Raw genomic sequence first — 13,613 nt, forward strand, 5'->3', positions numbered from 1 at the left:
GACATTTGGAACTATACCCAGTACACACATATATATGTATTTTTAATCTGATCTTTTAGAATACTTAGCTAGCTTGTAGAGGCAATATTCAAGCTGATGACATCTATACTGGACATGAGATTTTCCTGCTTTGAAGATAGGGTTTAGAGATCATTGTTTCTAGCCTAGACCACTATTTGTTGAAAGGATGCAGGATTTAAAAAGTGAAGCCTAAAATTAAGGAACAAAGAATGAAAGTCTTCTATATGATTTTTAAATAGAATTTGTAAAATTAGTCATGCTTGACACTCTGATATGCCAAATCAAAGTAATGTTTAGCAGCTGTTCTGGAAAGAGAATTCACCTGAAATTCAGAGAGTTTCATGAAACTTAGGTTTATTACTGTTCATTATAAATATTATCTCATACTATTTTTTTTTTTCTGCTTGACTATTTAAGTATTCAAGTATTGCTATTTCCAGTCTATAATGCAGGAAGCTAGATTGCATCTTTGAACTTCTTTTGAGGTTTAGGCTATAAATGGATTCTAGAATTCAAAGTGAAAAATATTAGAGAAAACTTTCTATGTCATTCATTCCTGCATCTATTTACCATCATTATTTTTAAAATTAAGGATATTTAGATTAAAAAAAAATCATCAGTTTTTAACTAAGTTCTCTCTCTTAATTTCTATAAGAAAAGTCTGATCCTGCAGTGGTCCTGTGTCTGTAACTTCCTATTCTGATATTACAAACAGCCTTAGACTGTTAGGAGTCTATCCACATTAAGAAAAGTGAAGTCAAATTGAAGTTTGACAATTTATGGAAAAATCTTTGTTCTGTTGTTTGTTTGTGTTTTTTTTTTTTTTTTTTTTTTTTTTTCCCCAATGCATATATTCTGCATACAGTATATGCACTGTATCAAACCCACAATTTTTATGTCACAGCACATTTATTCTGCTGCAAGCTTCTAGAACAAAACAGCCAACTGATGCCACACATGGAAGGGCTGTAACCTGGGTGGAACAATGCAGTTTGAGCACAAGTGAAGTATAGGAGCAGTATATGTATTTTGATTTGAACTCTGACTTAATTGTGTATGTCATGGGTTTTGTATGTGCCTAATTTTATCTATTCTGCTGTCTTTTATTTTATTTTTTAGGTATATCTGTTAGAAATATGGGTGATAGGGATGTCATTATGCTCCAGTGTGTTTTAATAGCTTCTAACCAACTATATTTTAATTCCATGCGATTTGAAGTGCTAGCCAGAGATTAATGAATTTTCCTCTTCTTTGTCAAATGTTCCCATTTTCATGTTTTATTTGTCTATACCTGGTATATCACCTTATAGAGTAATCAGATCAGACATTCAATAGTACTTGTACTGCAAGCATAAAAAGAAATGCTGTCAAGCTGTGTATATATGTTCTTGCAAACTTCATAAAAATACAGCCATCTGTTACCCATGTAATGCAGTTTGTGATCTGTGTGCTTTTTAGCTCTGACATAACTTTTAGAAATTCATTTAAACATTTTTTCTACTGAATTTGATTTTGATACTCCCTGTCATTTAAAAACTTAAAGAACTGTATTTTAGCTTACCAGAAAGTTGCAGGCAAAAGCATTTGCTTATTTGAGACCTGAAAAAAGACAGCAGATTAGAGCTTTGGCCGTAGATCTATTTCACTACCCTGCCTCCCTTTGTTAATCAATATGATGAGTGCTTGTTTCCAAACTATATTCTCGTTTTTATTTACATGCATTAAATTTAGATAGTTGTGTATGAAATATGAGCAATGTTGTTCTTAGTTGCCAGTTTCTTTCAATTCAGTTTTATTTGTTTGTCTAGTGGTACAACAGTAATACATATTGGTGTATTTTCTTCTATAGTAAAATTTATTTATTTATTTGTTTATTTCTAAGGTTTTCTGAATGATTCGGTTACTAAGTGCATTGTGGCTCTACGCTTGACTGTGATAGTGAAAGTCAGTACCTGCATGCCTGTGGGAAGCCATTCAGATAACTTCCAGTGTTCGGGGAAAGGAAAATGTATCACCAAACCAGATGAGGTAAGGTGAATTTCCTGTAGTGTGGAAATTCCATAGTAATATAAACACAAGGTAAGTTTTTCTTGGTCCTCTGAGTGTGTGCATATCTTGCTGCTGTGTAACAGGCTTCTAAAGCTCACAGATGTTACTAAATAATAACAGTATGTTTATTTGTTATTCCTAAAACTCAAGCACTCAAAGCAAGAAAATAACTAAGATGAGATAAAAAGATTCATACCCTGGCAATGAAAACAATTCTTTAAATCAGGTATAAGGTAATGTCTACTGCATCTTACTGTCACTATATGAGAATATTTCTTTATGAGATGAAGAGCATCTTTATGAGATGGTGGGCAGTTGGGATCCTCAATTTCCAGAACAGTGTGTTCTGATTTGTTCAGTCTTCAACCTTTTTTCAGTTTTAGGTCTGATTTAATCTAGTATTTATCTCTCCATGTCTCAATAATTTCTCACTTGGAAACAAAATGGAGTAATTTGGTAATGTTTGGAAGTTCTCCTGTGTGGTTTTCTCCTTTACAAGATGCTACGCTGAGAGATTGCAATAGTGACAAAAATTCCACTGGCCACTGTGATGTTTTTTGTGCTATCTAGTAACAATGAGAACATAACAACCAAACATGTCAGATCTGCAGCCTGTATTACTGCTTTTACAGAACCAGTCTGGCCTTCTGTGAGTGAGATCCTGTATTCTCTTATTCATTCTCTTATTCCTGTATTCATACTTTCTATATATGTTGTTTAATTTAATGGATTAAAAGTAATTTACAGCACAAATATGCACAGTTAATCTCTGGTTTTATTAATATTCATTTGGGAGATAAAAGCAATAGTAACTGTTGAGTAAATATTAACAGCTGTGAGCCTGCCGTAAGCACAGAAAATTTGGCATATTTAGGGAATTCACTGTTAGTTCATCTGCTACCATTTTCTAATTTAAATTCTCAATAAGCATGTTTAATAGAAAACTGACCTTTTGAACAATAATAATAAAATTGCTACTGTAATCTATATGTGCATGGTAATGCTAACAGCTGGAATAATTAAACATCTAATTCCTCAAAAATGAAAATTTAAAATGCTTGAGGTAATGTGTGAACACATTTATTGCAAGATATGTTTAGAAGTAAGTGATACTCTACCATTCCAGCTGGCTGGTATCCAAACCAACCACTAATTCAGATACAATGTCCTATTTCATAGTCCAGTTTAGTTTTTCTGCTTTAATATATTTCACAGTTTTAGTTTACAAGTTCAGTATCTTGAATTTGATTTATGTTTATTCGCGTTCAAATTTACTATATATAACAGGATATCAAAATGTCTCATTTTTCCATTTTTTTCTCAGATAAGAGTTAAAGCCTTTCATAAATAGTTGTTTTCCATGTTTTCATGGTATTTGTCCATTTTCATGAATTTAATTGCTTTCTCTTATTGCATGTCATATCTCACAAATAACAATAAATTACTTCCTGTATCTATGCAGAAAAATAAGTGCTTTTCTGTATTAATGAAATTGGCATATATAGCCTTTAATAATTATCCATGTTTTACAAATCTTTGTGACATGGCAAGAAAAATAAAATACACTTTTAAAAAGAAAGACAATTTGCTTCATGGCAAGAAAGAGGACTAGTATGTCACTCAAAAATAAAAGAAAGAAATCAGGACCTCTATGTGCTCACCTGTACTCTTGACATTGGAAGTTTTATGTGTTAAAACTAGAACTGATAAAAGAATTGCCCTTATGCACAGGTAAGTGTGTTGCTTTCCCTGGGAAAAAAAAAAGAAAAAAGGGATTGAAGGATTTTCATACTTTTCCACCTATGTTTTCTTTGAACCTAAGAGTAATAAGAGGAAAATTTATTAAGTAGTGTTTTTGATGTAGTATGCACTAGGTTGCAGTTGACTGACACCCCTGTGGCTGAAACTGTGTGACATAGAAATCGTGCTGAAATCTGATTACGAGAAGGCATCTACCAATTCATGGTAGTCAGAGAACTAGAATTAGGATTCTAATAATAATGTCTCTTATCTTCAAACAAAACCTCAGAAATGTAATTTCTTTTATTTTCACTGTCACAAACTGCTCCTGAATTTTCTAGAACTTGAACAAATGAGGAAAACATATCAATGATCCTCAAACAGTGGTTTGAGGTAGCCTGCTGGGCTGGAGTAGCTCACTAAAAACTCAGACACAGTTTTTTGAAATATACATAATTTATGTCCAGTTTCCTACTCCAGAGAGAATAAAACTGATTCAGGCTCAGCGTAAGCCACATAGGTCAAAATAGAAGGTGCATAATTCATTAAGTAGGATATCTTTGCTATTGTTTAACTCATTTTAGGTAAGATATGCTCTAAAATATCTTCATGATTTCCCTAATGATGGAGCAAACAACTGCCAAAATTACATGTACCGACTGTTGTGTCAGTTTCCCACAAGGCGCATCTTCTGCACTTCTTTTTGCAGAATTGAAACGTTAATCTTTAGGTTTACAACAGGCCCTTTGTGATTTGCTGTTTGTTTTTATCTATAATTCATTCTGTTTTGCACAATCTAGTCTTGCAGATTGCAGAGCAATTCCTTAGAAGAATGCATAAAAGGCCCAATACCATGAGCAAACTAAGAGCTCTGCTGGCTGTAGTGATTGCTTCCAGTGCCAAGAAGATTAATTATTGTCTTTGTGATTTTATGTACTTCATAATTTCATTCTAAATCTAGTTTAATATAAAAGAATGTAGTAACACGTCTGCTTTAATGGGAGAGTTAAATGTGATTAACGATCTGCAGTGATATAAGTTCAGTGGCATACTGTTATCTACAGAGTGCATGAAACTATAAACAAATTCTGGTCTAACTTGGAAGTTTCATCCAGATTTTGTTTATTACTTATACATAACTTAGCTTCTACTCAGCTAGTGCTTTTTATGGAGTGTGAATATGGAGAGGAAAGCTGTTAATGGCAGAATTCTTTTCAGTTATTGTTGCTTTTGAAAAGAATACTTTGAACAAAGTCCTGTGAAGTGGAGTCAAAGTGATGCCTTTTCCTTCCTATGTGCAAAATTAGTACCTCTGCTTTGTTGCCATGCTTGCCGTCCTTCCACAGTGAAAGTGTTAATGTGTCAGAAGGATAATACTGGTCTTGACACGATCCAAATATAAATACCACTTTCACATTCATGTACTCAGCTTCATGAATAAGTTGTCTTCAACTTATAACCAGAATAAGTTGTCCTCAAACCAGTTAGCTGTGGATGGAAGAGAAAAATTTCAGTATTAATCAAAAGAGATTTGTTTGGTGTGATTTTCTAATTCCATGTAGAATTTTAAAGAGAACTTTGGTCATCCATTGGATTTAAGTGCCACAATTTTGCCGACATATGGGGATAAAATGATTTATTTCACAAATTGCTCTGTTCCATAACTTCAGTTCTCCTGAAAAGCTGACTGTGTATATGTGAAATATTATTGCTTGATTTAGAACCCTTGAGATTTACACAAAAATAACTGGCCTCTGCCTGCACTGAGAAATAATGTGTTGAACTGAATAGCAATGATTTCATGCCACCTCTATGGGCTAGAAGCTTTGGGCTAGATCCATTTAATTGTATTTGTAAAAAGGACAATTATAAAAGAGCCCCCTTTATACCTAAAGGCGTATTCTTCTACATATGGACTTAGGTTCCTAAAAAGCATATACTTCTAAATGCAGAATATATAACTGTCATACAGCAATGTTTTACTCAAATATTGTAGCAGCTCACTGTGAGTTGCAATAAATACTGAAAGTCTTTCTCAGCAAGAGAAAGAGTAGACATTCATTTTTTCCTGGTCATCTTAACAGCTTCTTTACTATAGTTAAAAAAATATAAATGGTATCTATACTATAAATGGCATTTATAGTATCTCTAGTCTGAAATTTAGAATCTTATAAGCACTTTATTACTAGGCTTACGTAAAATGGGAAAAAAGTACTATATTCCAACTATAATTATCATATGATATTTGCAGATTGGATAATAGCAAATTATTTTAAAGAATGTATTTTGTTGCCACCTAAAATTACATATGATAGATTTGCACTCCCATAATCAAATAAAATACCCAGATGAACAGTCTAGTAATAGTAACTTGTTTTGGAATTCTTAGTTAGTGACATAAATACTAGCATATAAAATATAATATAAATACACTCCATTCCAGCAACAATAACAAGCACTTTAAGTCAATATTTAGTAACAGTAAGAGTCAGAACAAGTGCAAAGGATGCAGCTCTGTTCTGACTCAGCCTGGTTCCTGGATCCTGTATACGCACAATGGTATTGCATGACTCCAGTGACATGAGATGTTGAGGACAGCATTAATTTTGAAACAGAGGACCAAAGTGATCCCTGTGCTGATGTGTTTCCCACTAATACTATATGTAAATGTGGAAATACTTACTGTGCATTTGATTAATTGCTCACTTCTTAAATAAAAGTTATCATCTTTCACTCTGTTAGCCCCTTTCCTATATAGCTCTTGTGAATTCTCTTCAGAGTAAGTTACTGTTCTATGTGTTTTTAATAATTTTGACTGTTTTGCTTGCCTCTCTTTCCTTTCTGTTGAACTACAGCCTTATTTGGAAGCCTGTCATTGCTAATGTGTGAGATATTCAGAACTGGTTTATGAAAAGTCTTGGGTAATACCAGAGCATGTATAGACTGCACTTAGCAAAAACTTCCAGCACTTTTGATAACTAGCATAGAACCATAGAATAGTTAGGGTTGGAAAGGACCCCAAGATCATCTAGTTCTAACCTCCCTGCCATGGGCAGGGACACCCCACACTAAACCACGTCACCCAAGGCTCTGTCCAGCCTAGCCTTGAACACTGCCAGGAATTCACAGCTTCCCTGAGCAACCCATTCCAGTGCCTCACCACCCTTACAGTAAAGAATTTCTTTCTTATCCAATCTAAACTTCCCCTGTTTAAGTTTGAACCTGTTATCCCTTGTCCTGTCACTACAGTCCCTAATGAAGAGTCCATCCCCGGCATCCTTATAGGCCCTCCTTCAGATACTGGAAGGCTGCTATGAGGTCTCCACGCAGCCTTCTCTTCTGCAAGGCTGAACAGACCCAACTTTCTCAGCCTGTCTCCATACGGGAGGTGCTCCAGTCCCCTGATCATCCTCATGGCCCTCCTCTGGACTTGTTCCAAGAGTTCCATGTCCTTTTTATGTTGAGGACACCAGAACTGCACACAATACTCGAAGTGAGGTCTCACGAGAGCAGAGTACAGAGGCAGGATCACCTCCTTTGACCTGCTGGTCATGCTCCTTTTGACGCAGCCCAGGATACGGTTGGCTTTCTGGGCTGCGAGCGCACACTGAAGAAGCCGGCTCATGTTCATTTTTTCATCGACCAACACCCCCAAGTCCTTCTCTGCAGGGCTGCTCTGAATCTCTTCTCTGCCCAACCTGTAGCTGTGCCTGGAATTGCTCCAACCCAGGTGTAGGACCTTGCACTTGCCATGGTTAAACAAGCTATACAGTATTAATCCTTGTTTAAACACTACCAGTGTAATATTTGTAAGGAAGAACTAAGTCCGGATTTTACTGAATAAAGTTTTTTAATTTGCATGAATAGTATTTTCTACTTAGGCCACAGATGATTATTCATATGAAGTAAACACAAGTAAAACTAGAAGATAAAATATTAACCCCATCTCTTTGTTTCTAGCTCCGTGCACATTCTGTACTTTGCGTTATATTTGTGCATGGGACAGCTTCATTTCAGCCCCAGCTATCTGGCTTTGAAATGTATGAGAATAAGTGATATTGCCATCTAGTGTTTGATGAACAAAAATAGTAAGATTTGATTAAATGTATGCTACAGATGAGAGAGCTTTCCTTGCTTTGATTCCTTGAGATTTGTGTTCTAAAGAATTTTTAAATCTAATTTTAATTATCTTGTTGTTCACAAAGATGTGCCCTATCGTGCCTACTATAGGTATTTTAAATTTTTAACAAGTGTGTAGTGCTTTTGATCTTTCATTAAGCAACAGGGTTTGGAAAAAGTACGTTCAGAAGAAGACCTGTTTTAACAGAATTGAAGGGATGTGTCACTACTGAAGTACCAGTACCTCTGAGACCTCAGCTCTGCCCTTCACAGGCACAAAGATGCCTAAAGGGTGCATCTTTGTAGTAGGATTTCGTTGCAGGAAAAAGTTGTGCATTACTTATTCTGACAGTTATTCCTCTCTATAAGTGTAATTTCTGGAAGAAAAAATGTATAGTGATTTAGACATGATGAATCTGATCCCAGCCTCCTTGTCTAGATGAAATTACTTGGCATGATTACAAATTTTAGCTGAAGAATTGGTGCAGGTTTAGGATTTCAAAAACTGACTTTGTGCAGTTGATGTGTTTATGGCAGCTACTCTTGCTATGAACAAGAAAACGAAGCCACATCTTTGTTCAATGGAGTACTCAATGAAAACATAGTATTTGAAAATTTATTGTAAAATGCATATTTTGTTTAATTTTAGGCAACCTTTTTCTGTGAATGTGAGGATGAGTACCGGGGTTCCCTGTGTGAAGAATTTGATGCTTGTCAGAGCCAGCCCTGTCTGAACAACGCAACCTGCACTGATGTAGCACAGAAACATGACAGGAATAATTTCACTTGCACCTGCCTGGCTGGTAGGTTTTGTATTACCTTTTATAATAATTTGCATTTTGTTTTAGCATTCAGTGCATCTCTTATGCAGAGCATATGCAACTTCAAATACTGGGAAAGAAGGAAAATATAGCAACAGCGTAAAGGTAGTTTTTAAAAGGAAGATTCATCTGTGAAAAATGACATTGAAAACACACATCTGAACCATAAACTAATAAGTGAATTATTCATAGCAATAGAACTTTACCTACTCAGAAGAAAAGACCAAAATTCAGTGTACATCAGTGTTTTCTTAAACTTTTTTTCTTTTATTTAAATATTCAATATAGATTTTAAGTATACATTACAACTAACTTTCAATAAACATCCTTTCATTCTAACTATCAAACTCTTTTCTTCAGTTACACCACTCAAATGGGAGAAAGTTTTCTCCTAACTATGCAGTTGTTCGATTGTTCCTGAGAATTAACTTCAATCCTGAAAATGTTTTAAAAATTTGTAAACTAAACTGTGTACTTTGTGGGTTTGATTAATGAACAAATGTCTGAGTTCTCTGAAGTTATGTTAAGAACATTCGTTTAAAAAATTCAATCAAATGAATATAGACATGTTAATTGAAATTAAACTAAATATGATGCTCATATGCTGGAGGATAAATTAAAGATACATGCTGTTGGAAAAAACTCTTACTGAATAACTGTTACAGAAAACTCTATCTGAAATTTACCAAACCAAGCTCAATTATCATAATAGAAGTTACTTCAATCTGTTTTCTAAAATTATTTAAAAATAAAAGTTGGCTAAGATTAGGATCAGTAGGTGGTAACTTATTTTCTTTCCTACAATCATTACTTTATACTTTCATTTCTGTAATACTGGTCAGCTGATATTAGAGAGAAAGAGAACTTATCTGAATAAGGGAAAAACAAAAAAAGGGGAAGATGCTTCCAGAATAGGCCTTAAGACCTGCAGAATATAGAAGCTAAGAAGGTGGAAAAATGAATTATTTGGTTTCTAGTAATTATGTCTAAAAGGTTGGCTGGATTTCATGCTGGGTGGGTGTTTGTGTGCATGAAATATATGTATAAGGTCCATGTAGCAATACTTTATTCTGCCCTAAAGCAGGGTCCTGGAGTGGGTGTTCTGATATTCTCTTAAAGATAGGAATATTCTTATTCTTTATGCTCACACTTGTTGGTACTGACTAGAGAAACTTCCAGCTGCACTAAATTATATGTAAGTACCAGCCTGAAATATGACTGAGCCATAAGCATGTGGATGCAAATGATACTTTAATGTGGGTATCATATACTATCCTCCAAACTGTTTTGTGAACTTTGCAGTTCAGAAAATCAGCAATGGTAAATTATTAAGGGCTCTACATTCTGTCCAAAGGCCAAGATGTTTCTCTTCAGTTTCATACTTTTTCTGCTTCTAGGACTCCCACTTTTTCTCACTTTGCTTAAAGTCACTAGCAAAAGTGCAGTCAGAAAGAGATCTATATTTGTATATTTTTTCTAATGACCTGGATTTATATTGCTCTGAAACTAAGCTGTGAAGTTATTAATGCAGGTGTACTCTGTTCTATTTCATAAATTTGCCAAAGGATCAACTGTCACTTTAACATGATATGTAAATACAGTTGAATAATGATTTAAATATGATAAGAGAAAGGGCAGAGTGAGACAAACTTCCAATGTCTGAGCAACTCCTACCACTACTGTCATGTTGAATATGTTTGATTCAGAATTCTTTTGGATTGTGAGAAGTAGTTTCCAATTAGAAAAGAAAAAAAAAGTATTTGTTATGTTTTTGTTGTTTGCTTTTATTGAGATAGATACATTGGAAATTGTTCTACATCAGGTACTATAGGCTAAATTTCCTTTTGCAGTTTCCCTATCTCAGAAGAAATAGAAGAATGATTGTAAAAAACCCTGCTCATATTCCATGAAAAAAAAAATTTTTATCGGATTTAGTTGTGTAAAAAAAGCTTTCAGGGAATATTCAATATAATTCTGATGTGGTTATTGTAAGCCTAAGAGTGTTTCCACTACAAAACCTGAACATTTTCAAGCTGTACAGTTAAGTTTTGCAGAGCTACATAAATATACTTCCAACTTATGTACAAGACTTTGAAGGTATCACTGTTGTTCTTATGCTTAGATCCAGTCTGCCTTAGTTCCTGCTTCCAGATTATAGTACCTTAATAAAGTAAATGTTATTTTATTTATTTTATCTGTATAATGATATAAAATCCTAGGACTTTTGGGGTTTTTTTTGTTTGGTTGTTTTTTTGTTGTGTTTTTGTTTGTTTGTTTGTTTGTTTTTGTTTTGATACTATGATCACAGATATATCCATGGAGTATTTATGGTTGTTTTTACTTTTATTTGGCCTCTCCATATTTTTAAAAGCTCTTGATAAGTTAAAGATGTAGTCACTATTAGGGGCAGGCATTTCATTTGCTTGCTTCCTAAAGTGTTAACAGAACTGTGAAAAAATTGATACCATGAGATGCCAGAGAACAATGACTAAGACCATGACAATTTTTGAGAAGAAAATGTATTTCTGTTACATATTTTGGAAATATAATGTATTTCCATTGATGTCTTTACTTTTAACTTTGGTTTTTATCATTTCCATTTAAATCCTATTTCTCTATAATTTATGCCTTGTTATTTTCATAATAGTTTCTTCTCCTTGTCTCTAGAAAAATTGTTAGCTCCTATTGGAGAAAAAGGTAATATCAAAGTTCTGAATATTTCCTTCTACAACCCCCCTCCTACTTCTTATGGTAAAAAACAAAGCTTACAATAAATAGAATGAGGTTACTTGGTTTCCATACGTGAATGGAATCCCTTTTGAATGACAGTGTGATCAAGTCCCTCTGTAAATCCTCAGTAAGGCAAACATAGATACCTTTGTTTATTACATTCTGGAACTTGAAAGGTTGTGCTCCATTGCCTCCACACATTATGTTTAGGTTTCACTTTTAATTTTTTTTAAATTATTTTTCTGATTTTTTTTTAATAGCAGATGTCTGATGTTGTTTGGATGTTGGCTTAATCATTGTTAACTTCTGAGGCTTGTGTTCTACCCATATTTTTTTTTCCCAAATTTGTGCCCTCAGATAAAAAATAGCCAGAACAAAACTAGCTGATTTCATATGCGTATGAATTTCTAAAAAAACACTCATTGCATATGGAAAATACTAAAGAAAGTGGTAAATAAGAGTTTAATTACAATGTCTCTGTATACAAATTTCAGAAACATTTGTATGTGTATAGGATCATGTTTACCAAATCTTGATAGAAGGAAATGTTATGAAGATAAATGTCAGCACAAAATGAATAGGTGTAATGATTATTAAAGTGTATCTTACCAGAAAACTGCTTTTTTCCTCACTATGGTGATTGCTTAGCACCTTTTAATATGTAGCACTTGAAACATGTTGGCTATGAAATTCCCAAATCGTATACTCTTTCAGATGGACATATAGATGTCTATTATCTATAGATAATATTATCTATAGATGCCCTATAGATAATAATAAGATGGGACATACTTCTTTTCATAAGGCTGACATAAAACATTATCTCTGCTGGGTTTTCCCATAAGCTATAATGACAATTGTAGGAAATCAGGTTTTTGTAGCAAGTTTCAGCGCAACGCTATAATTTCTGCCTTTCTGTGCCAACATTCTTTTTGATACACATTGAATTCCAGGGTAATTCTTAGCTTTCACAAACTTGGTAACAATTTGAACATAGAAAAATGTTTAAATGAGTTAAGCATATTCAATTCTGTGTTATGATACATGAAATTAGTCAGCTGAATGTGAGAACTTGAAAAACTATGAAGACTATAGATGAAAGAAATCAGTTGATGTAGTCTTCTATGATACTTTGTTGCTGTTTTAGTAAATTTTTTGTTAATTTAAGACTGATTACAGAAAATCACTAGTTATCCAGAGTGAGGCTGATGTCCCTCCAAATGCCTCAATTTGGTCCAGAGGAGCTACCTCATGAGAGCACAGTTCTGATTTTTAACCTCATTATTTTTCTCTAGTTTAGGTGCTTTATGAGCATTAATCCAGATACAACATACAACAATTTCTTTTTCCAGGTTTTTCATTGCAGAAAATAAGATCATAATTCAGCTCTCTGTATTGTATATAAGCGGTAAGGTACACATACAAGAAACTCTTATAGATCCTTTTCTGTTGTAGTGTTCTAGCAACTCCAAATATAACGATTAATGTTGAGAGCTATTTTATGGTGACATCAGTAGAATTGAACAGGTATAGGTATTAGGCTGCCTGAAAGACACTTAAATGTTAATTTTGATTGCCTTAAAATAATAAGTTAATCAAAGCAAAGCAAAGCTCAGCATGTCCTCTATCTCACTTTGGGGTCTTTGTCTCAGGTACCTGTTTATAGTGATATATTGTATTAACAGTGTCACCTAGTCATAGCTTACTGTTCTTTACCACTAGCCATTGTGTTAAACATGCTTCTATGGAAGATATTTACAATTTTATGTAGGGTTCCTTTTAAGAACTAAAATGCTTCTGTGTGTAGCGTGTTGTTTCTTCTTCAGTCATGCATCCAAGATAGTTTCTTTGAGGTAAATAAAAATTAAAAATGGCAAATGTAGCATTTGTTAAGAAAATTGTTTGGAGTGTTTAATCATTTAGATTGTGTTTTGTAAGTTTGTTTATTTTTTGGGGACGCGTTAGAGACATCAGACATATGGAACAAAGCAAACTTATGGTCAGATAGTACAGTACACACAATCTGTAGCTTGTGAACTTAAAGGAGCTTATTTGGAAGAGTTTGCAACTGTGCTGAGCAGTTCTTCACAGTTCCCACTTAAAATAAACACTGCTTGAAGCCCAGCAGTAGGA

At 34.0% G+C, this 13,613-nt stretch overlaps 1 protein-coding gene across 1 annotated transcript in view; it reads left to right on the forward strand.

The window, feature by feature from the left end:
• Positions 1-13,613, forward strand: part of DNER (delta/notch like EGF repeat containing) — a gene marked incomplete at both ends in the record, with an annotated part of 127,974 nt that overhangs the window by 76,071 nt on the left and 38,290 nt on the right. The window contains 2 exons of the mRNA XM_080623440.1: positions 1,904-2,049; positions 8,579-8,732. Of these exons, the coding sequence (XP_080479566.1) occupies positions 1,904-2,049; positions 8,579-8,732 (300 nt within the window). The remainder of the gene's footprint in view (positions 1-1,903; positions 2,050-8,578; positions 8,733-13,613) is intronic.

This window comes from Psittacula echo (genome assembly GCF_963264785.1).
Source record: "Psittacula echo genome assembly, chromosome: 7".
Lineage (NCBI taxonomy): Eukaryota > Metazoa > Chordata > Aves > Psittaciformes > Psittacidae > Psittacula > Psittacula echo.